This window comes from Caloenas nicobarica, chromosome 2, assembly GCF_036013445.1.
Source record: "Caloenas nicobarica isolate bCalNic1 chromosome 2, bCalNic1.hap1, whole genome shotgun sequence".
Lineage (NCBI taxonomy): Eukaryota > Metazoa > Chordata > Aves > Columbiformes > Columbidae > Caloenas > Caloenas nicobarica.
This window is the reverse complement of record NC_088246.1, coordinates 129,029,224-129,054,352: the sequence shown is the minus strand read 5'-3', so window position 1 is coordinate 129,054,352 and position 25,129 is coordinate 129,029,224. Positions and strand designations below refer to the sequence as shown.

The window sequence follows — 25,129 nt, the reverse complement described above, 5'->3', positions numbered from 1 at the left end:
TCCAGATTCTGAGTTTTCCAGCCTAGTTTTCTTTGTAAAAAGAGCCAAGAGAGTTGAATAAACTCAGTCAGCAAGATCAGTTTCACACATGCAAAATTTACTCAAGAGTCACAGATATTAAGTCCTTATAAACTTACTAAAAATCAGTGGCAGGATATGGTAAGTAGATTCATATTGGCAGATCTGTTGCAGCTGTTACACCAGCTGAGTCTAGCTAGCAGTTTGGAGATGTGAGGAACGGAATGTTTGGAAAGAGTTGGAAAATAGGAGGAAGAGATGAGTTAGGGAGTTGTAGGTAGTAAGTAGGAGACACTGCATATTAGTAAAATGGATAAAGAACAGATCTGCAGGAAGCTTATCTTTGGTTTGGTTTCATGGAAGAGCTTTGTTGAAGGAATGCAAATCTCCAACAGTACAACATAGAATATTTGATCTTCCAGTTACACGAATATTAATAATAGTCATAAATACTAATCAAAAACCAGGAAAGTTGTTAACATACTTCTGGTGTCCCACAAAAAGTTGCAGTGGTATCAGAACTTGCAATCCCTTCTTTACAAAGTCCGAAGTCTGTCAACACAACATGACCCTGTTTAAGAAAGAGTGGTATTTTAAAAACACAACATGCTTAACATGTGGATACACATAAGTGTAAATTTTTTTGAGAGAACATAGGAAATAATGTTGCACACTTACCAGTGAATCTAGGAGAATGTTCTCTGGCTTTAAATCCCTGTATTACAAAAAAAAAAAAAGTTAATTCAAAACAGCAGTCACTAATGCAACAGTTGCAGAGGCAAGGACTTCTATTCTTCAGCTGAAAGCTGAAGATTATGTTAAAATTTCCCATAAGATGATTTCATGTAGTGGTTTTTATTCAGTAATTTGTCCTATTTTGAACTTCTGAAGGACAAGAATACATTTCAGAAACTTACCTGTACACTATATTTATGGAGTGTAAGTAGCCCAGTGCACTGGCTATTTCAGCAGCATAAAATCTGGCTCTGTGCTCAGGAAAGGAACGCTCTCTTTGTAAGTGAAAGAACAGCTGTAAATATGCAAATAGTATAATAAATAAGAACATTACGCACAAAAAAATCAGGTTAGTAACATGTAAGTTTAACAGTAAAAAGTAATTTTATTTAGCTGTCCACTTAAAAAAAAAAAGCCAACAAAACTAAAAAATCCCAACAATGTAAACCAAAATAAAATTGGTTTTGCTGCATGACTTCGTCATTCCTTTACTCTCCTCCTTTCTTCTCTTTTGTAGCTCAGAAATGGATAGGTAATTCAAACACTAAGCTGTGAATACAGGTTAGCAAGACTACATCATTCAAAATAGCCTCCTAACAGAATATAACCTGGTGTGTCAAGTAAGTAATCTTCCACTTCTGTATGTGCTTGTATTCAAAGTTTTGTATATAAGTATTTATATAATTGTGTTCTGAAATCATCTGGACAGGTCACCTTGGGAGATGTATATTTTCCAAGCTGATGCACAAATTCTCTCAACTGCAGCTGTCTGGCTTCAAATAGTTTGAGCAGATACAGAAGCGTAGCCAAAGATTAAATCATAAACATACAGATAAAACTATACTACCCATTCAACTTCTAAAAAATTTTTAAAACAGATTTCTGTTTTCCACTTACAAAGTTTGGGAGCTTACCAAGCGCTTCATTCAAATTTGAAAGCTATTTTGAACTGTATTTTAGTTTGCCTGGGAGAATGACAAACAAAGTTGTGGCCAGTAATTGAGAGTAGAGCAAACCAGAAATTTGCTCATACCTTCTAAGTAAGATGACAGTACACTAGACAAGAAAAAGGCCATCTTGTCCCAATTCTGACACTCAAAAGGGTCAGAACACCAGCTCTAGGTGCATCATAAATACTGACAGAAAGCCATATGAATTTGGACTAGTGCACACCCCAGTTCACATCTCATCCTAGTTTATTCAGCATACTTTACACTTGTCTGTGTATATGCAGCTGCAGTGACACAATAGGAAGCCTTGAGATATGCCAAAACAAACTACTCCTCCTCCTGTGCTTTTTCAGCTACCAGAGTTTTATCATCTACGACAGGATCCTGTCTCACCCTTCTTTCCTGTTCTGCTTTCAGCACCTGTAAGACCTTCTGAAATGTGTACATTTTACACCAATAAATTACCAAATTGAAAACACGGCAAGTGACATGACATACAGCTCTTCTTTAAAACATGTGTGCTGGATATTGGATAGTTCCTTTCATACAAAAAATTTTCACTACGCTGCTTCAATCACAACTCATTTCCAAGATAGATCCAGGTATTATTAGTCTATAAGACCCTTGATTTTCCACAAAATCTTTTGAATGAACGGAAGCAACATTTTATACCTTCTTATGTGTACTGGCTATTCAATCAGGTCATACATTAATTTCTTGAGCACTCCTGGAAGTACTGGGTACTTTGAAAAGCAGCAGGTCCCTAGCTGAAGACAAACTGCTCCAGAAGTATATTTAAACATCTACAGACTTTCTCCCTTTCTTTCACAAGTTTTCCCTCAAGTTACTTAATGGCTTCTCAGATAGCATCACTTCAAGGCAAAGAATCCTGATGATAAGGCTATTTAGCAATTAGTAATTAGACCACACGAAGCTACAGAATAATCCCAAGACTCCCAATAGTATCAACGTAGTAAATTCAGTTGACGGTTTCCTTCCTTCCTTCTGCTTGTGAAATACTAGCATCTCAGCTAATGCAGATACAAGAAGAAAAGACAGTTTGACATGATGAAAAATGTCAACAATGCAATTTGTAATAAAGGTATATTTATGTAACTGTATAATAAAAGTTTGTATCTGACAACCATGAATTTGGGATTAAAGCTGTCGATAAGAGGAACAGGGTCTGTATAGCTATAGAAGTCTGTAGTTAAACAGCAGATAACAGTAGGATTTTCAAAACTGGGAGAATACTGATCACAGCCTATAGTAAAGATAACTTCATTCCCCTCACTTAGAATTAGCAAACTAGAGGGACTCAAATCCAAACATAACCACCACATACCTCTCCTCCATTAACAAAATCCAGGACAAAGTAAAGCTTTTCCGTTGTTTGGAACGAGTAATGTAATCCAACCAAAAATGGATGTTTCACATTTTTCAAAAGCACATTACGTTCAGCCATAATATGTTTTTGCTGTAAGGAAGTAAAAGATCAATAAGTAAACAGAAATGATTTTGTAACTAAGGGGAAAAGGAAGGGAAGCGGGTGGAGAAAGAATATTTCTCTTCACCTCTTTCCTATTAAGAACAATTTTTTTCTGCAGCACTTTGACAGCATAGTATTTCCCATCCAGTTTTCGTTTTGCAAGAAGAACCTGTGAAATTCAAAATAAATGAAGACATGTGATTGTTGCAGTTCACACTCTGTTAGTAATATTTTCATAGTTTCATCATAACTGGAAAGTATTCATCCACTTCTTCGCAGTTAAGTTTCTCTGGTTTTAATATAGTCAATTAGCAATAGAGTCACCAATAGAGTGAGTTTACAGTTCAGTAAAATCTGTCATGATAGTGATATCATGAAAGTCTGAGTTATAACATTCATTTTCCAGGACCTGCTGAATCTCTATCAAGATCAATTTCAGCTGGTTCTCTAAGATTTAAAGATAATTTAATGGAAAACAACAACTTGAAAAATAACCTGAAAATAAAAGTTTCAAGAGGGATTCTCTGTTGCACCTTTGCAGAACATCAAGATTTAAGTCACTTTTCAATGGGCTGCTGCTCACACTGTTCCACAGCATTAAGGGTTTGACAAAACAGCCCGTGCCAAAGGGAAATACACGATCTGTTCTCCAGCTGCTGCATAAGCACAGGGTACCTCCCTTCCTCTCTGGGGGAAACAGAGGATCCCTATTGCTTGTAACAAGAAAAGGAAATGCTCCCTTTTATTATTCCCAACAAGTGACCGACGGAGCCAACAACTGCCACACCAGGGAAAAAATGGCAGGGCTGTAACGAAGCAGCAAGTTCCAGGGATCCAGTATGACAGCTTTTTATCCATCCCAGACTGAGACCACTTCCAAAACCTCTGGCCAAGTCTAACCAACAGTCACAGTACACAAGACACCAGCTAGCATCCTTGCACTGTGGTATGACAGGGTGATAAGCAAGCTTACCTTGCCAAAGCTGCCTTTCCCAATAACTTTCAGGAAATCAAAGTCTGTTGGTTTAGCACTGAAAGATATTTAGGAAGGAGACAGGTCATCTGGGTAGAAACAACAAGCTTTATAGGTATACAGCAGTCTAGTGTAGCACTTGAGTTGTAATGTGAGAAAAACTGTCTGTATAGCACCCTCCTTTATTCTTCATTCTACCAAACACCTAGACTTCTGCAGACTTTCCCTCCGAGATGATAACTCCCCTTCATTTTGCAATTCCATTTTCCTCCAGGGAAAGTGTTCACGTTACATCCTTTGAGCTCATTTTATTTTGTAAGTTTAAGATGCTAAGGGTGAGCAATACTGTTCTTTTATTCTCCATAGTCTAGTTTCTTATAAGTTTTTTCTCTGTTTCCCTGGGACTTTACCTGGAGCTTATTTCTCATTTCCAGAAGGCCAAATGGATTCCCAGGCTTACAGGAGGCAAGGAAGGACTGTTTGTTATCTATTCTCCTTTTGTTTATCCCATCCTTCTCTCCATCCATTCCTCTCTCATTTTAAATTACAGCACGAGGATGGAGGCCCTAGCACCTTCCTCTTCTGTGTGTACATATGAACTCGCTCTCAGTTTTTCCACTTCCCACATTACCTCTCCTTTCAGTTATTTGCCAGGATTCCCCCACTTTTTCCTAAATACGATGCAGAGATATTTTTGTCAGCAAAACAATTATCCATGTTTTCAAGTTCCAAAACAACAGTTACATCACCATACACCTCTCTATTCATTACCCCTGAAGGGAAGTACTCTTGAATTTAATTTCTTACTGCAATCTATTAAGCATTTCCTCCTGTTAGCCCAGAACAAATCTGTGACGAAAGCAAAACCAAAATAGCTGTCATCTCATAAATGAGAAAAGTGCAGATTCACACAGAACTGAGAACAGAAACTCTACAGAAGACATCAAATAGAGAAGCAAGTTATGACTGCAGTAACTAGCTCTGGACTCTCAACAAGACAAGCTGCTCCTTCACCATGCATGAAACCAGACTTGTTTTCAGAAACTGTTCATATTCTTTAGAGTTGTGTGACCACTCCCAAGACAGAGAGGTCATCTTTGCTATAAGATCCTTAAGCAAAAGAATAGCAGACTAACGAAATCCAAAGGTGAAAAGGAAAAAGTGTTTTAAAAGTGGTTGTTTATGTAGCACAGGATTCAATGTTTTGCTTCCTCCCGAGCAGTGCAAATCAACAAATAAAGGCATATATCCAAATAACTTTTCATATTATTAATAATTATGCTCAGTCTAATTTGACAGGTTTAAAAATTAATTTTAATATAATTTAATTAATTACATTTTAATTAAATTTAATTGATACCTACTGAGGATTTCCAGATGGTCCCAAATTGATATTCTGTGAGGTAGAGTTTAACTGTTGGGAGAAACAAAGAGGTTTATTTTCAGTGGGTTTATTTATTTATAATTCTCTCTTATATTTCAACCAATTTTCATTCCAAAATACTCTACCAATTTGCTCAATCCGTAACTTCACAATTGTCACACAGATCTAACATCCAGACTGGGAACTTTGTAAGCTGAAATAGCGATCTATCATCACCTTGTCACAAATTATTTCTATATACATCATATTCAAGGATGAAGGTAATAAAATAATTGTGTCCAGACACGGAGGACAAGATTAGGAAGAAAAATTTAAGCTTGTTTCAACAAACAACTTGTTCCTCATCCAGAACTTAACCTTTCTATATTTGCTTTAGGAATATGTTTTCTATCTCTTATTCTAAATTTTCCAAGATCTTACTAATAAAATAATTTTAAACCCAAAGTGTTTATGCAAGAGTAATTAATGAAAGACTGTGCTTTAAAAAAAGAAAAAACAAAAGTGAACATTCTCCCCACCCCAAGAAAAACATTACCAACTTTTTCTACCCTGATATTAAAGGTTAACTAACCCAGTTCCAGGAATGGCATGAATCTTACCAGTACACACCCAGACAGAATTTTTAAATTACAGGGAGAGGAGGAAGCCACTGCCATTTATGTAATTTTCTCTATTTTGTTTTTGATTAAAAAAAAAAAAAGTAGTAGTATTTGTACCCTCATTGTGGCTTTGGACTTTATTAGAGAATAATAAACTGCATTCAAACACAAGTTACCTGGGGACAGGCTAGCAGGCATCACAAAACCAGTATTTTTACAGAAGCCCTGACAGCAGTGCTGGATGCTGCTATTCGCTAGTAAGAGCCAATCACGCAGTGGCACTGAACAGTTTTTAAAAAGCTACTATCCAAGTTTTAAGATTTTTCTTTTCTTGAGGGCTTATTTTTGTTCCTTGGTCTCCAGCTTCATCACTTACAGTAACTATGAGAAGGTGAATTTGATATCAAAAAGTATGCTCCAGGTCACTAAGCATTAGCTGTCTTCCTATTTTGGAATTTGTTGTGGCGTAACACATAATTGATTTCCCACAGAAAGTTGAGAACATTCCACATTACTTAAAATATCTTTCAAAAGGAAGAGGAAACCGGTATTTTAAATTACGATTTTTCTGCATGTTCACAGTGCTGCGAAGCACTTTAAAAAAAAAGAGCAGGAAAGACTGGCATCTTTGGATGTGAAACTTTCAGAAAACACTAAATCTGCTGTGGATCACACAAACCAAAATGACAGCTCTTATATCTTTGTCAGGGCCTGAATAAGAACAGAGGTACTAAGATCACATCCGTATGCCAAGAAGTAAGCCATAGAGAAAGCAAGCTTAAATATGGCACTTCTATCTTCCTAGAAATACTCCTTTTTTCAAACAGCACTGTTTCTGGAGGATGTAAATTAATTTTGAGATAATTCATCTAGCTATGATGGCTTTTGCGACAAAAGAGAGTTGAGACCTCACACAGTGCTATATGTAAAATGAAAACAAATCCATCTTTGTTCCTGAGTGACTTCTAGAAAGGCTGCATTTTTCTTCCCCAAATTATATTTCTCTCCCTGTTTAAAAAAAAAAAAACAACACAACAAACAACACACAAGCAAACAAAAAGACGATTAAACATTCAATCTGCCCTGCTCCTTGCCAGATGTTTTTAGCAAGAGCCTTTGAAGAGACTGCAAAAACTGTGACAGCTAAGCTATGACTAAAGCTGTATTTCTTTAACCCATGCAGCAAGTGGGGAAGAAACAACACAAAGCTAGCAATCACTTTTACCCCTCTCTGCAGTTCACATATGACAGAAAAATCTTACAGCCCACAGTGGCACACATTTGCTTAAAATAACATGGAGGGGATTTATTGCAAATCAACCAGTAATTTTCAGTAAATAGTATACCTATGATTTCCCTCAAGCAGCTAAAATTTAGAAGACTGTTCTACTTCTCTTTTATTACCTTCCGACTGCTCCTTTCATCTTCATCTTCAGATGGATCCAACTGGTGTTTTGGGTTATCCATCTGAAGAAATGCTCTGACATCTGGGCTAAAAACACAGTTCACTTCATTAGCACACCAATAATCTGCATGATTTTCAGCCATAACCACAGGAAGCATACGATTAAACAGCAGCATATGGAGGAGCTACTCATCACAAAGTTTTATATTTAAATTCTGGTAATTAAGGACTGTGTACATGCCTTTATAGCAACATAATTCAACTGCTGAATGTGTTAGAGAGTACATAAAATTATCCACTTCCGAAAACCTGACATGTTAAAGTATACATACATGAAGACTTCATAGGGAAATGCTCTGCAGAACTGCATTAAAAGGTAATTATTAGAAGACGATATGAATTCTAACTGGCTAGCAACCACCAGGAAAACAATTTTCTTTCAAAAAAAAAAAGAATTTAAAACCACTTTGACGTTTCCAAATTAATGAAATAGTCCAACACAATACAGAATTAAACACATAGCCTGTATCCCAAAGAGAGACGCATGTTCCAAGAGGTACATGGCAGTAACATTCCTATCTCCGCTCGCTTTAAAGTGGAAGACGGCGGTTTTGTATTCAGAGTGCATTATAGCTGGGCACTGACAAGACAATGCCAGGAATCCTTCCAGTGAGCTGCAGGACACAAATGCTACTCTTCAAGAACTGGCAAGAGAGACTACAAGCTTCCCACAGTATCTAAGGAGCTGCATTTTAACTTCAGCATTGGTTTCTACCTCTGTCTTGGTGGGGGCTGAGAGAAGATTGGGAGAAAGGAGGGAAAAGAAGAGAATTCTGAGAAGCAGCTCCAGGAAGCAAGGCTAACCAACTCTACGTTAAAAAGAATGTAATGCCTTTCTTAATCACAGTACAGTGAGGGAGTAAAGAATAATTAATGCAAGTGCAGCAAAACTAATTCCTAAGCAAACGGGTATCACGGATAGCCTGTATACCACTTGAAGAGATGATCTGAATCTTTCAAGTTCCTTCAGTTCACTAAAAGGCAAACTGCTTATCAAGGAAAAAAATCTTACCTAAATTTCAGAGATGAAGTTATTTGAAAAGGTCTCAGAGCAGCCATTGATTGGAATTCTGCATGAGCCATTCAGTACAGGAAAAGCACTAACTTACTAGGCAGCTGCTCTTTTATCCCTAGTATATATAAAACAGAGTAATTTTATATCAGAAGTAGATATACAGGCTTTGCTATTTTCAAGCGATGTCACCCCTCCACACTTCTCTAAAGTAAGGATCAGAAGCAAGAGATGAGCTGTTTCTGACATTGCTCCAGCTCCCGTATTTCATACTAGCATTACCGAACCTAATTCCTGTCCCATGCTACCTGAGGCTCCCAGTCTCCATCGCTTACCTTCTGTAATCCTAAACCCTATTTGAAATCTGCTTCAGTGACCATCAGCCTTTCAGGTTTAGAATACGGCAAAAAGACTGGTCATACAACTTCCCACCATCATTTCAGTTTAATTCTTCCCATATTATGTGAACTCTAAATTCTGATCTGTTTCAGAGTCTGTCTTGTATCCTGAGTCTCAGGAAGACAAAAATCACTGTGGTTTGAAATTATAGTAGTGCTGGCTCATGATGCAACAATTTAAGTTTCAGAATCTCTGGATATGATAACACCAAGAATAAAAAGTTATGGTTAATGCTTTTCACTAGACAGAATAACGAAACTAGACCTTAATCACCTTTCAGCATTAACTATTCTGGACAACTGACTGATTAAATAGAGCATGTTGTAATATATATCTCAAACAGTTACTATAGTAACTTTGTCCATTACTAAATTCACAGCAGGGAAACAAACTAACGCAACAAAAAAACCCCCCACAACCCCAAACAACAAAAAAACTCCGTTCATTGTAAAAGGCTGCTGTACGGCTGCAGAGTATTCAACAATCTCCACGATACATGGCAGCCAGAAGCATAAGTGATCAATGTTACATTGTTCATATTTGTAATTTTAAAAGCACTGCAAAGAAGTAGCAATTAAAAATAAAAAGGTTAATGTAGCAATTTCTTAGCCAAGATTGCAGCATGCTATGCAAAATGCTACACAGCTGTAGCAGTTCTATGCTGTATTAGCTCACATGCATTAACTCAAGGTATTCTAAAATACACTGAAACTATTCCTAAAATACTCTCAACATATCGAATTAGAAGGATCAAGAAAAGAGTTTAAAAAAGGATGCTCAAAAAAACCCCAACACTGTCATCTTTAGCATCATAGAATCATTTTGGTTGGAAAAGACCCTCAGAATCATCAAGTCCAACCATAACCTAATTCTGGCACTAAACCATGTCCCTAAGAACCTCATCTACACATCTTTTGAAGATCTACAGGGACATTGACTCCACCACTTCTCTGGGAAGCCTGTTCCAATGCCTGACAACCCTTTCTGTGAATAAATTTTTCCTAATATCCAATCTAAACCTCCCTGGGCACAACTTGAGGCCTTTTCCTCTTATCCTATCACTTGCTACTTGGGAGAAGAGACCAACCCCCTCCATGCTACAACCTCCTTTCAGGTAGTTGCAGACAGCGATCAGGTCTCCCCTCAGCCTCCTTTTCTCCAGGCTGAACAGCCCCAGTTCCCTCAGCTGCTCCTCATCAGACTTGTCCCCCAGACCCCTCACCAGCTTTGTTGCCCATCTCTGCACTCTCTCCAGCACCTCAGTGTCTTTCCTGTAGTGAGAGGCCCAAAACTGAACACAGGATTCGAGGGGCAGCCTCACCAGTGCTGGGTACAGGGGGATGATCACTGCCCTGGTCCTGTGGGCCACACTGTTCCTGATACAAGCCAGGATGCTGTTGGCCTTTTTGGCCACCTAGGCACACTGCTGGCTCATGCTCTTACGGAAAGCAGAGGCTCAAAAAGCCATCATGTACAGTAAGATTTTAAAAGATCATAACTAATGTAATGCAAGGTTTGCTCTCCCTGACACAAACTGCAATATGTTACAATCCAGGGGTTTTATATTCATTTTTATATTCACCCCACTTCAAAACCAGAAAAATCCAGTCACTCTGTCTTTCTTCAAGGGAACAAATGCAGAACCCCACTTCTCACTTAAAGAACTGATAACTCATTTCCCCATAGAGGTTGCAGGGTATTGTCATCCTCAAGTTCTTCAAGTGTTATGCAAATGTTCTCATTTTCATAAAGGAGCTACTTTGGACTACTTAAAAATAACGACATTACATCTTTAATGCATCCTCTATTATACATTTGGATTCAAACAGATTGTCTTTGTACATGTTCTGATAGACAATTAAATGCGTTACTTTTTCAGTGAAGACCTACATTTGAAGGGGCGAGCAGTCCAATTTGAATAGTTGCTCAGTGATTTAGGGAGCCTCACAGTGCTCACAAGTAGCAAACTCCCGGCTACTATTCAGGCAGCAAGGGGGATGCATTATCAGACTTCTACCCCTTCTGACTTTTTTTTTTTTGCAACATCTGCATTCTACCTGTGAGAACAAATTCTCTATCAAATACAGTTAACTGAGTAAATGCAGCTGGAAGTCAGTCCATTTAATTTCCAACTGGGTCTAAACCACTGATCCATCTCACCCCTATTCCACCTGATGGCAGGAAAATCCTTGCCAACCATTACAGGGTCTCTCTAATCACTCTAACACACTTAAGGTTTTTGTTGGGTTTGTTTTTGAGCAGAAAGGTTTGGCTTTGATACAATATTCAATAAACATGTCAGACCCAAGAACGAAGTCTGCTGAAGGAGAGAAGGAGGGGGGAAAAAAAAACCAAAACCAAAAACATGGTGCTGCATGTTTCAGAAAATAATGTAAACATTACCATCTTGGACACACAGGTCTGACATTTGTGCTTTTCAATTCAGATGTTCAGGTGCCTTCCCTTCCAGAAATGAGGATATCATCATGAACCATCCTTAAGCTTTTGTGAAACAGTTTTCCTAGGTAGGACTTAAAAATATGACATCCTGATACTGGTTTTAATGCTTAAAAGATGTAATGGAATGTGGCCTTCCTTAAAGTTCTGTGAGAATGCATAACCCCCAAAGTCTTCCTTGTACATTACTAACTTTACAGAAGTTATTTTACCTAATATCAAATTTAATTAGCACATTAAAGCAAAATAGTCTAAGAAAACAAGGATGCGAACTATCTGTGAAGACTCAGTCACCACATATTCCTTGAGTAGTTTCTAGCAGATTTTCCAAAAACACCAAACTCCCCCAAAAAACCACACCAAAACAAAGTAATAACATTTTGGCATTTCTTCACTCGTAAAACTCATTGGCACACAGAAAACGTGACAGGTTTTGTAATTATTAATATGACTTGTTGCAATGGAGCATTGCAAAAAGTTCACTGCAGAAAAAACAAGTACTTTGCAGTTATTAAAAGAAAAACAACACAGGAATTACTAGAAAATTAAATGCTTTTGCACTGAATTGTGAACTAAAGGCTTGCCTTTTCTCCTACATAAATCACTGTTACATAAAGGCTGGGGAGGAGGAGAACAGCACAAGACAAACTTCAGTCTCTATTTTGTTTTTACTGTAGAGCTATGTCTAATAAACTTTATTTAAAACACTTTCAACAGCACCAAAACACTTGAAGACCTATTTCTTAACAGTGTTTTAAGTTAGTTTTGATGGATCAGACAGGCTAAGTGCCTTGTTAAAGAACGTACATTTAGCTACAGATGCATCTGAGCGTAAAAACATTTTAAAAGCTCACAAAAATTTAAAAGGCAAGTGGATTTGAGGTTTGGCAGTTTTGGTGGGTTTTTTTAGCACACAATTTTAGGATGTGCATAAAAAAGTACCATTTCACCTTTGGAGAACAAGTACAGTATGTTTTGAGACACAATATTTGGTACTTGGACATACTGACAATCAAGTAGGGGAGGAGATTGTGCTGAATACCACCAGGGTCCTTTCCTAATATAACAAAACAGATTAGCTTTCAATAATTATTTAAAGTGCTTTCTGTTCTTTCCCAGAGAAGAAGCTGACTATGACCACAAGCCTCACAGTATTTGTTCTAGTGGAAAACTATTCCACTGTAAATACTTTGTTTCAAAATTTTTTCCACTTATTAGAAGGAAGTACATATAAAATGCTCCTTTTTTCCTAAAAAGGAAGGAAGTACGTATTTCAAGTTAACAGGACATTAAATAGTTCATTTGTTGGAAAAAAAAATAATCTGGCTACACTCTGCACACTGCAGCAATATTCTGTTAGACCTTTTTTTTTCCTGTGGGAAATGGGCAGTTTCACAGCTTGTACAGATAGGCTAAGTAAACAAAGCATATGTATTAAAGACATTTACTCAACACTAAAGCAAAACAGAGCTTTACCATTTCACTAGTTCAAGCAACATAGAAAACCGCACGGATTTAGTTTAAACTGATTAGGTATAGATTTAAACTGCAAGAAAAATGCAGTTTACTCCCCCAACCAGTTCACACACAGAAGCGCTATCCTCCAGATTTAACTGGAGCTGACTCCAGCACATCGTCTCTCATTCATCACTGTCCCACTGGTGAGGTTAACACACCCGCATTTCTTCTGGTGTAACAGTTTATGTGCAAACTTAGTCACTTGCTTTAGGCAGGTCAGCTTGGTTATCCCAAACCACCCAGGCAAGCTGATTAAGCTACTTGGTTCAAGTTCTGGTTCAAGTTCATGCATGAACTGCTCTAACCAAAGGATGCAGGCAGTGACTTACTCCCAGCAATGTAATAGTGACAGCAGAGCCCTCAAACAGCAAAGTTATCAACAAAACAAACATCTGCACTACAGCAACAGAGTTCACACTGGAATCTGCACCCTTTCAACTAAGATCAGTTAACTGCCTGCAAGTTTATTTGTAGATCAATTTTCAGAAAACAAAAATATTTTTATACTGTTCATATTTAGATTTTTCCTGAATGAATGAACAGCCATATTGAAGTTTATTCATTATACTTAAGAGTACTGAACAGGTATAATACATTTTCTGGTTAAAAGTACTTAATTTGCTATTTTTTATTTGACATCTAATGTCTTTTACATAGTCCTTATAAAACAGAAATGAAACTACTTACTGGTTGCATAGCTCTGGCTGTCTAACTAAATTTTGAATGAATTCATTCAGTCCTGCTCTTCTCTGCTTAATAAAGTCTGGGAGAAAAAAAAAAAAGGTAGATTTATTAGAATGATCAGTCATCCTGCAAAAAAGAGTTATTTTCCAATTTAGTTTTTAAGACTTAAACAGCAGTTAAAAAGAGATCGGTTTATGACTGGTGCAGAATAGGATTGGTTCTACATATGAAAATCACAAGTTTAAAACATTCAGGTGAGGTGAGAGAACAAGTTTCAGTTTCCTCTGCAACACTACGTGAAAATGTAGAAAGCCAGGTGGATTAAAAGTGCACCGAAGGGCTTCAAGAACAGTGTGCAACCACCATGGGCTAACCTGTGCAGCCTTCGTTGCATGGGCAAGCCCTTCAGGACCTGATTCTACTCAAAAAAAACAAAGCCACAGGCAAAACTTGGGTATCAGTTGCACAAGTTTTTACATGAACAGTCCCACCAAGCAACATATTTCTGTAATACAGGTATGGCAGTGGACAAGTTGCTCAATTCATCCAGCGAGGAAGCACTTGGATGTAACCATTAAAGATAACTAAATAAAGTGCTTTTCTTTCCATTTTGAACATCATCTCTAACATTAAAAAAAAAAAAAAAAAAAAATCCTCGGAATCTCCACTCTCATCCAAAGCTTAAAACACATAACTTTTATTTTAGCAATATGGAACAATACACAAGGGACCTGAAATAGAAAGAGAGCTCTAACACAAAAAGTGTAAACCAGAATAATACTGTCTTTCACTACTCATATCAACAATAATTTGTAAGGAAGAAGAATATTTAACTTGTTTATTAACTTTCATGGTACTCTAATTTCCAATGACTCTGTCACATACAGATTGCTGACAACTATTAAAATTTTAAAATTAAATTTCAAATAAAAGCTGTATTTCAAATATTAAGAAAAATGCTCATATTGTTTCAGGGATATAATCCCTGAACACTTGCTAGGGTATTTAATAATCCCAAATTACTGACATCAAACAGGAAAGTAAATTTGCATAAAGATGCTATGGGAGTCACCAACATCAGCAGTTTCAGTACAGAAGATGTACAACGCCATCAGCCACTCGAAGCCTACAGAGCTGTCCATGTTGTTGAAGATAAAACACCTGCATCACGTCAGCTCAAATGTATTCTGCAATTTTCTAGTTCTGTATTCTGACTGGTTTCTATGATTTCCCTCTGTCCCTTTTTTGAAGTTAAAACAAGATTAATTTTGAAATAATCTAAGTGACAATAAAAATGGAGCATTTAGTGACAATTTATGTTATGAAAGTATTTTTGGTAGATTTTGGGAAAAGGGATATCTAAGTTTCACTCTACTGCACCTACAACTCCAATGCAATAGTACAATGCTGCATACCCCTGCATGGATTGCCAGGAGTAACATATCTTTTCAACATTTGTAAAATAAGCAACTTATTTCAGAAGCCAGCAGAAACATTACAAAGCCTCAGTAAACCACTGTTAAGATAAAGAATCATTAAATGAGCATCATGGCTCCATCTCCACCTTGCCCCCCGGCAAGAAACATCTCGAGAACTATTTAGTTTCTCATGCTTCAAGGATTTCAGCATAGTTTGCAGAAATTTAAAACAAGTCTGAGAACATTGTTTTACATATGCAGTTTTAATAAAGTTTTAGGGGGGGGGGTTGTTTGTTTTTTGTTTGGGTTTTTTTTTCCCCATTTATATTCCAGTTTCCTAAATTTGACTCCAAGAAATGCATTCGTACATTTGGTTGTACAGCAGATCAGCTCTGAAAACCCCAAGGTCCTAGAAAATGAAAGAAACTAAACCAAACAAGTAGTCCCTATAGACACTACACATTTAGAACTTTTGGCAATCATTTACATCTTCACCAGAAGAGGACACAGCGCTCGGATACTTGCATTTGATAATTTAAATAAAAAATAAAAGGGAGCTTCACATCAGGATCCAGATGATTAACAGTAAGTGCCAAAAATTAATGTTTGAAAGAACTCTAAAAAACACTAAACAACATGTCCCAAGAGTTCAACACCTTTGGATCCATTTGTTCTTCAGCAAAGGAGAAAAATGCTGGAAACGTGCAGGAGGAGGTAAGTCTGATCACATCAGTAAGCCTGGAGAGGGTGGGAGGTGCCCACTGACCATCAGAAAAACCCTGAAGTAAAAAGGGCCTGAACGAAGGGTACAAACACACAGAGCAAAGGCCTTGCATCCTCATTTGCTTTTTTATTTATTCATCAGAGGTGCCACCTAGGTTGATTCAATACACATTTCCATCAGTATTTTGACATGGGCAGAGCACGCTTAATTGGGACCCATCACTGCTAACTGGATCACATCATTTTCACATCAGACAGGCTTCTGCAAGTGGAACAACAGGAAGAGGTTCAGTTTCATCTAAACTGCAGAAGGAAGCACACTTAGATACAGAGAGTTCAAAAGCCCTCAGAGTAAATCCTGTAGTTGTTTCATTTTTCAGAGGGGAAAAAAAAAGTCACACAAAGGAAGTTTAAATTTTACTAGGCATACGTTCAGAAGAGTCTGGGTTTTGGCTTTTGCTTTTATAGAAGACAGATCACACCTGACAGTTGAGAATCTCTCACAATCCTGAATATAGGAGGGTTGGGAGAAGCTACAGCCTTCAGCACATGAGAGGCACTGGGCCACTAAGTGTTTCTTTGTTCACAATCCCAAGGTAGAATACCTACCTACGCCAGTTCCTGCTCTTGACTGAAGCATGACTAAACTTTGGTTTAGTCACTGTTTTGCGAACTGGTGTAAAACTCATCGAAGATAGCTTCTTGTAGGCTGGAATAGATCAATTTTCATATAAAGAAACTGACAAAATGAGTAACAAGATGATAACTTACCGGGATCAAAATTATCTCCAAATATTCTTTTAGCTGGAATCTTCAGGTTCATGGTGGGAAATTGCTTCTTTAGCTGAAAACAAAACACATACAATTAGATTGTGCTTAGACAATACCTAGAAATAATTGCATTTTGTTTGCGTTCTGATGAACAGTTTGTAACATCTGATTCTTAGTAATTCTGTTCCCCTCTGCCATCTTCTCGACTCATACAATTGAGGAAAAAAAACAAACCCCAAACAATCTGTACTCAGCTTGTTTGCACCAGTCATACTCTTTTAAATTCAAAGGCCACCTCACTTTAGAAAGCTATAGACTATTGCAGCTGTCTTCTGCAATACTGCCAAAACGGTTTTCCACTTGCACCAGATTAAAAAAGTAGGCTAGAATTTCAATGTTGGTTTTAATTTCCTGTTTACTTTCTTGCTCCATCAATTCTCTATCTGTCTTGGGTTTGTTGTTTTCTTGTTTGCTTGCACAGGGGTGAGTCTTTAGATGGGCTGGGGATACAGGCCTCTGGGTTTTGCCCAAACATTCTTAAAGCTTTAGAAACCACAGGTGGTCTACCTCTAAGTCAAAATTGTAAATGGATGAAGAGCCTACTTCATGATGCTGCATTTAATAATTTGACTATATTTGACACTTGATAAACTGACCAGAAGATTGTATACAACAGCACTGAATTTACCAAAAAAAAAAAAAAAAAAAAGACGACATGAGCCAATGCTTGATTACATTTGCTTCATCTTCAAGCACTCCAGAAGAGCAATCCTACTCTCATCCTCTTTAAGACAGCATTTTTCTAATATGGTAGCTGGCAATTCTTCTTTCCTTGGAAACACCAGTATCTCTTCCAGATGGCAGCACAAGTTCTTTCTGGTGTACTATGCTATGTGAATTGCACTGAATAGAAACTGTACTAAAAGTCCTCCGGGTTATGCTTCCCCAAGACCTCCACCCCTACATGCATTAGAAAGACCAGTGCTGAACAAACAGCAAAGCAACATGAAACTGAATGGCAAGAGACACTGGCAAGGGAACAGCATTGCCAACATGCACTCTGTAGGTACAGAAAAAGGGACACTATGTTTCCACATCACTTGCAAGTCTATCCCAAGAGGCAGGCAAACACAGCATGGTGTATCCAGGCTGACTTCAGCTTGGACCTTGTAAAACAGCTCAAAGCTCACTGCCTGCATATACATACCACTGCCACATATGAACCCGTGTTTGGTGAGGCAGAAGGGAGAAAAGCCTGACTGCTTCTCATAGAGGCAATGGAAGGGAAACAGAGGCAGAGAGAAGCAGCTGGCAAACTTACGTGGATCACAGAGGAATTATTTCTTCTTTTGTTAAAGCAAAAATTGTGGGCTCTAAACACAAAGAACTGGAGAAGGGTATGACACGGACACATAACAGACCGCACAGCTGAGCAAGTATTTCTACCACTTGCCCACTATGTAAGAGGGGAAAAGTCCTCTTCTAGTAAAAAAACCCAATAAATCCATACTTATTTGCTGAAGAGGCCTATTTTATTTGGACCACTGCCACAAAATTTGGCTATGAAACTGCAGGCAGGAATTGCCATGACTGACTTACCAATAAGTTTATACTAAGAAAAAAGGATCTGTTAATTGCTTTCAGTACTTCAAAGTAAACTACTTATTTTAAGAGAAATTTATCTATGTCGATGTTTTAAGTTTTGCAGTGATTTTTACCATCATGAACAAACGCAAATTTCCGATGTTTTGGCAACCAGTACATGGGAAGTTTCTCTCATTACATTATGACCCCAAGCAACAATTAAAAAACCAAAAGTTTCAGGTAAGTGGATTTTGGGTTTGAAATTCAAACAACCCAAAGTTTAAAAAAGAAACACCCTGTAATTCTCTTTAATCAGGCTCCAATGGTTATTGAATGTTGATTCAAACTCCTCAATAAGGGAATTAACTGAAACCGTACCACTGCAAACAAGTGTTACTCTGTGCGCTATTCTGGCATGATTCCATAGCTTGCATTTTTGCTTACCGTGTTGTAGAGTTTATCAAACTCTGCATACCGTCTGAAGACAAACCATTCATTTCTGCCAACTGAGACCAACACTTTGTAAACCTGCAGTAAGAAAGATGAAGTTATTGCCGACAGTAAAGTTTAATAAAACCTCCCAGGTTTAATCCTGTGGTGGAAGTAAGGACAGGTTGTTAAATGTATTGTGTAAATGTATTTGTTGACCTATATATTTCTTACAGCCACACAGACATCAACACAAATCATTAAAAGAAAATTTAGAAGAGTGTGGTATTTTACAGAAATAGTTTTTGCTCACCTGGTGTAAAAAAAAAAACCAAACACCACCACATTGATTTAATGGAGTTTCATAAATTAGTTCATATCTAACAAGAACATCTGGCCATCAGATATTATAGTAGTCCATAAATATTAGCTACGAAGTCTGTTAGCAATTTGATAATCTGTAATAAAGACTAACATTAAGGAAGTAAAGCATTTAAACACTGATTATTATCTTCATCAAAACCTAAAGAGAAAGCACATATGGAAGACAGTTATAAAGATAACTGCTCCTTGCAGCATCTTGAATACATATTACAGTCAGAATCCTGGCAGATGGCTGGGGACTTAAACACAATTGTTTGGCGGTGCGAAACCGCCACTGTGGCTGAAAGACAGTGCAGGTTACATAATACATAGCACTGGGATCAAGGCAGGCATAGCTGGAACCTGCTGCACAGTTCTGGCCATTCAGATCCCATGGCAGCAGTGAACTCCGGCAACTAGACAGTCAATCCCTGCCTTCATAAATCTGGTTGACAGAAAAGTGTTCAGCAGGCTTCCTCTCTCTTTTATGCAACTAGTTCACCTCCCTTCTCCACCTTCTTGTACTTCCAGAAGGAGCCTGGCTATTCCTGCAGGGGAGAGGATGGGCACAGCAAGAAAACGAGCATGGAAGACTGCTAATTCCTGATGTTGGAAACTGGACCAATACCCCAGTCTTCCTTCTGTCCTGCAACAGCATCCTACCTCTCTAATTCCATCAGTGGAAGTGGAAGCCACCACCATCAGCTCCTTTGCCTGATATTTGTGTTCATGATATTTTAACTGCTCAGATAAGCTGCTCTCAGTCTTCCCTGGGAAACACAAGAGGCTGAATAGAAGTGTCCAGTAGGATGCTGGTGAGACTCTAATTAGAAATCTAGATTTCCATTATACTGCTAAACCTAGCTACACACCTTCTAGAGCCTCCCTAGACTGTAAACAGCAAAAGCTTCAGCTGCGAAGACTCACATACTGTCCTCCTGAACTAGGTGTCTTATACCAGCAATCAAGTCCTGCAAATAATGCTCAAACACAAAAGCTATTTCTGTAAAACATCTCCTCTCCTTACAACTACATAGCAGATCAATGCCAACAGGCCTCAGAAGAAGGCCATGGACAACTTCTTAAATTAGCAGGCTGCAAAGCACACAGTAGAGCATAACTCAGGATACAAGATGATATTCACCTCCTTGGCAACCTCAAAATTAGAAGAGTTTTGTTCTTGGAAAAGCTAGATGCAGAAAAATGACACAGTCAACATTTTCTACCTGAGAGAGCATAAAAAAAAATACATGAGGTCATCTAGTTCACACCATCACTGAAGCTCTTGTATGCCCAACAAAGCAGAAACTGCAAGTTGAACAGTTACGGAAGCACTGTAAGAACATGGTAAGAACACATACGATATCTACAAAGAATGTGGTAAAACTCCAAAACACAATATGTCTTCAGGCTGTATTACCACTTTCAGCTACAGCTATGTAATGATTTAGAGAAATGTGCAATGCTTGTTTCTAGAAAGGCAGGGGGGAAGAATTAGATATTAATTAGATAATAACCTTTTCAAATCTAATTACTCCTAAATCAGAACTAGTCTTAGAAAACTCCTAAAACATAGATAAGATGCATCTGCACCTTGTAATATGTGGATAAATAATGCAAAGCTTTGAGAAAGGAAAAAGGAAGAAAAAGAAACAGAATTCCTGAAAACATCACCATCACAATTATTACCATAAAGTTTCTTCCCAGATACAGATAAGATAGGGTCTAGCTATTTCTGCATGCAATAGGATGTCTTCTCAAAAGAAGTCACTGAAATTTAAAAGGCTTCAACTGTTTTGATAGCTCATTCTCCTGGATTAAATACGCAATTTGTATTAAACAAAGATAAGTAAAAAGGTGGGCTGGTTTCCAATTTCAAGAAAGCAAGCATTGAGAAAGTAAGGAAACTATTTAGTAAGTGTCAACAAAATAAAAAGCAATTCCGCAATTTCCACAGAGCTGGGAATTAGTATTATACATCACAGGTCTAAGCCAAATCTTCCAGATTTAATCAAACAGCACCCTTGAAAGAGATTTCTTAATAAGCCCGTATATGATGGGGGTGTGAAGGGAAATGAGAACAGGTCAGAAGAGAAAATTAAGCCTCAGACATCAAATGGCATAGAGATAAAAGCAAGAAACCAAAAACAAAGCTATTTGGCAAAACAAGCAAAAGAATAGCCCACTATGCAGCAAGGAGAGAATAGCAATTAATATAGCCTAGATATGGTCCAAAACAATCAAGTATTTTGCTCTTTTTATGAAGAAAATGAATGCTGCATCTTCAGGAAAAGGTAGAACAGTGAACTACAGTGGATATACATAGAGACTGGTTACCATAAATAAAGTGGAAGCAAAAAAGCTTCCCTGTCAGAACAGCTGAAAAATTCAAACATTAAATTATTTGTCAAGAAAAAAACACTGGTAGTAAATATATCAAATGTACACAGTATCTAACAAAAACAAACCAAATATTCAATAAAAGGTTATGAAAATGCTCAGGAGGAACGTAGAGTTCATTTCCAAAGACAAAAATGAAAAGTTGGACTCATTATCAGAATGAGGACTGCACAGAGACATGATTATTTTTAAACATGCTTCATCGGGGCAAGTGTGAGAGGAAAAAGAGAGCTAATAAAATCTAAGTTGCACGTACTTGTCTTGTTTCCATGCCAGCATTTAAGTGAGCCACTGTGAGATTTGAGCTGGAATTCATAGTTTCTATTCAGACCATTAAAATTCTAGAATATTCTCAGAAGCAGCAGTGATATATACTGCAAGCAATAGTAAGGTGAAGATTATACAAAATAGTCACCTGAAGTCCTTCCCAGCCTTTATCACTTTAACCTTTCCTTTCACCCTAAGGTTCTAACTGCACTTTACAGAAATGGCACTAACATTGCCATTAGAAACAGCTACACCTACCACAAATTTGTTAATAACTGTTTCTCCCTGCACCCCTCTCACTCCCCTCCAAAAGCAGTACTGACGGGCTCCAGTCATTACAATGCAGCTACGAAAGAGGAGACACAGTAAAAGCACTAACAGACACATGCTAGAATTCACAGTTCCTACCATGAAGTGTAGTATGACCCTCACTTCTGTTATCAGATCCTAAAATATATGCGATAATACTCAAGAGCCTGGTTGTGAAAAGTAGTTCTTGTCAAGCTGCTAATTATTCCCTTCTGCAGAAAGCAGAAGCTGCCAAGACAAAGTGTACCTCCACAGAGTGCAAGCTGGGTTGGATCCCTTCCTCCTCCAACTCAATCCTCAGCTTCTGAAGTTTCCTACTCTTGCTTGTACAGCTTTCTAAAGGGCATATCCAAAGAAAGTGCCTTTAGGTTACTAAGGTAGTCACACAGATCTTTAAGTAAAATGACCTGGAAATCACAACACTAGTATGTACCACAAATGTACCATACTGGCACATTTTAACAACAGGACTGGAAACATTGAGACGATAAAACAAATCTGTTTTACTCAAGTTTAGACTTTCATGAAGTTTTTCCTGCTCATTTGAGTTTCACATGCATGCAGCAGTTTTAAGTAAAGACCTCTTTAGCTTGTTTCCTTTACCAGCACACTGCTTCCTCAAATTACATCTTGATGTATTTGTAGAATCAAATAACATTATTCATCTCTGAGGAAGAGAGGTGAAGAGGAGAGATATATAACTCAAAGTAAATCTTTGTTTTGCTCTATTCTTCAGACAGCAATTCAGTTCAAGGGTGTTTACATTCCACATCTGAAGAGTGACTAATTCACTCAAGGGAAAAAAAAAAGCTCAGAGGAAATTGCACAAGACCAATGAAATAGTTCAAGCTTTCTAAAGGAAGTATTACGATGCTGTCTTTATAACCTACCGTACATATAAGCAAAACAAAAAAAATCCACGCCACACAACTTGATTTTTCAGTATGCAATGCAAGAGTTTCCCCACAGAACAGGAAGACTTCCAAAAAACAAGTCAAATTGGGAGGCCAAAAAAGGAAGATGGAGAGGAATGACAAGGAGCGGAAACGGGAACAGCATAAGAAAACACACATAGGCACTAGAATCAGAAAACAGGACGGAAGACAAAAAAAAAGTCTTTCAAAACTTTGATGTTTTATATTTTTGTTTCTTTAACACAAAAATTTATAGAAAGTCTAATATGATATCTATGAATAACCTGGCCACTTAAAAAACAAAAACAACCAAAACCAACCCCACACTTTACTCCTTTACAAAACAAATGGTTTCACAAAAAATCATGTAGGATGCCAATTGTTAATGTGATTTGGTACCAAAATGTTATCCCTACATTTGGACACTTAAGTATTTTATACGAGAAAATGCTGCTATTTGGGGATAAAAATACCAGAAATTTGCAAAGCCAAATTCTTTTTTCAGAAAGTAACGGTTAAACATTGTAAAACACTCACAACTTCTAACATTGGACTATGGCCAGTACTGTGAACAGATTTCCATAAACCTGTTGAAAATACCACCAAGTTTACTAGTTTTAAAAAAAAAAAAAGTAGCAATTCTAGGCACTAATAGCCTATGCACTTGCCTACAGTGCCTATACCTTACATACTTACAGTAAATCTTTTTTTCTTCTCTCTGTGTTCATCAGAGCTGGGAATGCTAACACTTGGGCAGCTTTTTTTGAGATCCATTGTATGTGTTTTTTTGACAAATTTGTTACAGGACCCTGCTTCAGATGTTGCAATCAGAAGATATCTTCAACAGTATTGATCCAAGATATGCAGCTTCTCTTGAGAAAATGTAAATTCCATCCTGTAAGCTTAAAATGAACATAAAAAGAAAATTAAGTACGGGAACATTTAACTCACAGTGCTAAAACCTGCGTGATAAAAACTCTTCCTGGCTGGAAATGCACTTAATGTGCATATATACAGCCATAATAATTATTATTTAGCAAACCGTTTCATGCTTGTGGTCCTCTGTTGTTTCACTAAAATCACTCACATTCTCTAAGGACACAAGTGCACCCAAAAGAAAAAACAAAGTTGCATAGACATACTGGAAAGAGATTTGGGCCCACTACAGGCAATACTTTGAAGGAAAAAAGGACACAGAGAAATAACTAAAGATGACAACTTGGTATGAGACAGCTGATAAAAGCCACTAACATGTACATTCAGAACAGTTTATTTCAAAACCAAAGTTTTTCAACTGCATGAGTCTTTACCAGAGGGCATTTCAGATTTGTCAGAACATGCTGAGTATATTATCACATCATAGATAAAAGATGACATGAGAAAAAATAATTTTTCATGTGAGTTTTAGAAAGGGACCCAGGTAGCATCATGTGTCTGTTGGAATATTTACCTTCTCTTCCCCCATACTTGACATACTTCGTGTTTAGCAGAACAGTAAGGTTGTGCATTCCCTTCAGTAGGAACAGTTAGCTTCCCAGCAGAACTTGAGAAGAGCACAAGGCAAGAGAGAGGATAAAGCAACCAAAAGGCAGAGAGCTTATTATTAAGTAGATGCCTCTTCCCTCCCTAAAGGACAGTATTCTCCACACATGCCCTGAGCACAAGCAAATTGTTGACTGGACACCACTGCAAACAACAGGAACTTCAGCACTGCCTGAGAGCAGCTGAAATTAATGCTACATAGCTACAACCCTCTGTTCATGCCTGCACAGCCATCTGAAGCGTTTTAGTGAATGCGGCTCAGCTTTTAGAACACGATGTGTCTGACCAACTTACAAACATGAGAAAAATCTTTTAGAAAGGGGAGACCTCAGTTCTCTTGAAAACAGCAAGAGGAAAAAGGAACACTCAGTTCAACATTTAACTCCCTATTTTCTAAAACAAGGAAGTATGAAAGTGAAGTCTATATTTCATTTTACAAATTTCCAAAAAGCGCAAACTAATCCAATGCAATTCTGCTATTAGAGAGACACCCATATTTATGTTGGCACGAAGGCCAAAGCCCCTGGAATCCAGTGCAAAGATTTGTTCTTGATACCCAACTAGTCTCAGTCAGTCAGTTGACTATGTTTTTTGTTCTCAAAAGCCAGATCACCTCTCTGGTCCAAACTTCATGTTATTATTCCTACTGTAGCCATTTAAAATTACGTGATTTTCAAAGCTCTATCTGGTGACCTTAAAGAAAAAGGAGTGTTTGAAACCACTGTA

At 37.6% G+C, this 25,129-nt stretch overlaps 1 protein-coding gene across 6 annotated transcripts in view; it reads right to left on the bottom strand.

The window, feature by feature from the left end:
- SGK3 (serum/glucocorticoid regulated kinase family member 3) overlaps positions 1 to 25,129 on the bottom strand; it is a 60,113-nt gene that overhangs the window by 5,774 nt on the left and 29,210 nt on the right. For 4 of the 6 annotated variants that reach the window (XM_065627551.1, XM_065627552.1, XM_065627553.1 and 1 more), the window contains exons 2-13: positions 23,558 to 23,763; positions 18,624 to 18,707; positions 16,596 to 16,668; positions 13,687 to 13,762; positions 7,553 to 7,640; positions 5,530 to 5,579; positions 4,166 to 4,223; positions 3,278 to 3,361; positions 3,049 to 3,180; positions 936 to 1,048; positions 697 to 733; positions 503 to 589 (exon numbers count right to left, since the gene is read on the bottom strand). In XM_065627551.1, coding sequence (XP_065483623.1) covers positions 503 to 589; positions 697 to 733; positions 936 to 1,048; positions 3,049 to 3,180; positions 3,278 to 3,361; positions 4,166 to 4,223; positions 5,530 to 5,579; positions 7,553 to 7,640; positions 13,687 to 13,762; positions 16,596 to 16,668; positions 18,624 to 18,707; positions 23,558 to 23,635 — 960 coding nt within the window. In that variant the 5' untranslated portion in view covers positions 23,636 to 23,763. Of the gene's footprint in view, positions 1 to 502; positions 590 to 696; positions 734 to 935; positions 1,049 to 3,048; positions 3,181 to 3,277; positions 3,362 to 4,165; positions 4,224 to 5,529; positions 5,580 to 7,552; positions 7,641 to 13,686; positions 13,763 to 16,595; positions 16,669 to 18,623; positions 18,708 to 23,557; positions 23,764 to 24,311; positions 24,474 to 25,129 lie in introns of those variants that run through there. The other 2 variants (XM_065627555.1, XM_065627554.1) reach the window with 2 other exon arrangements.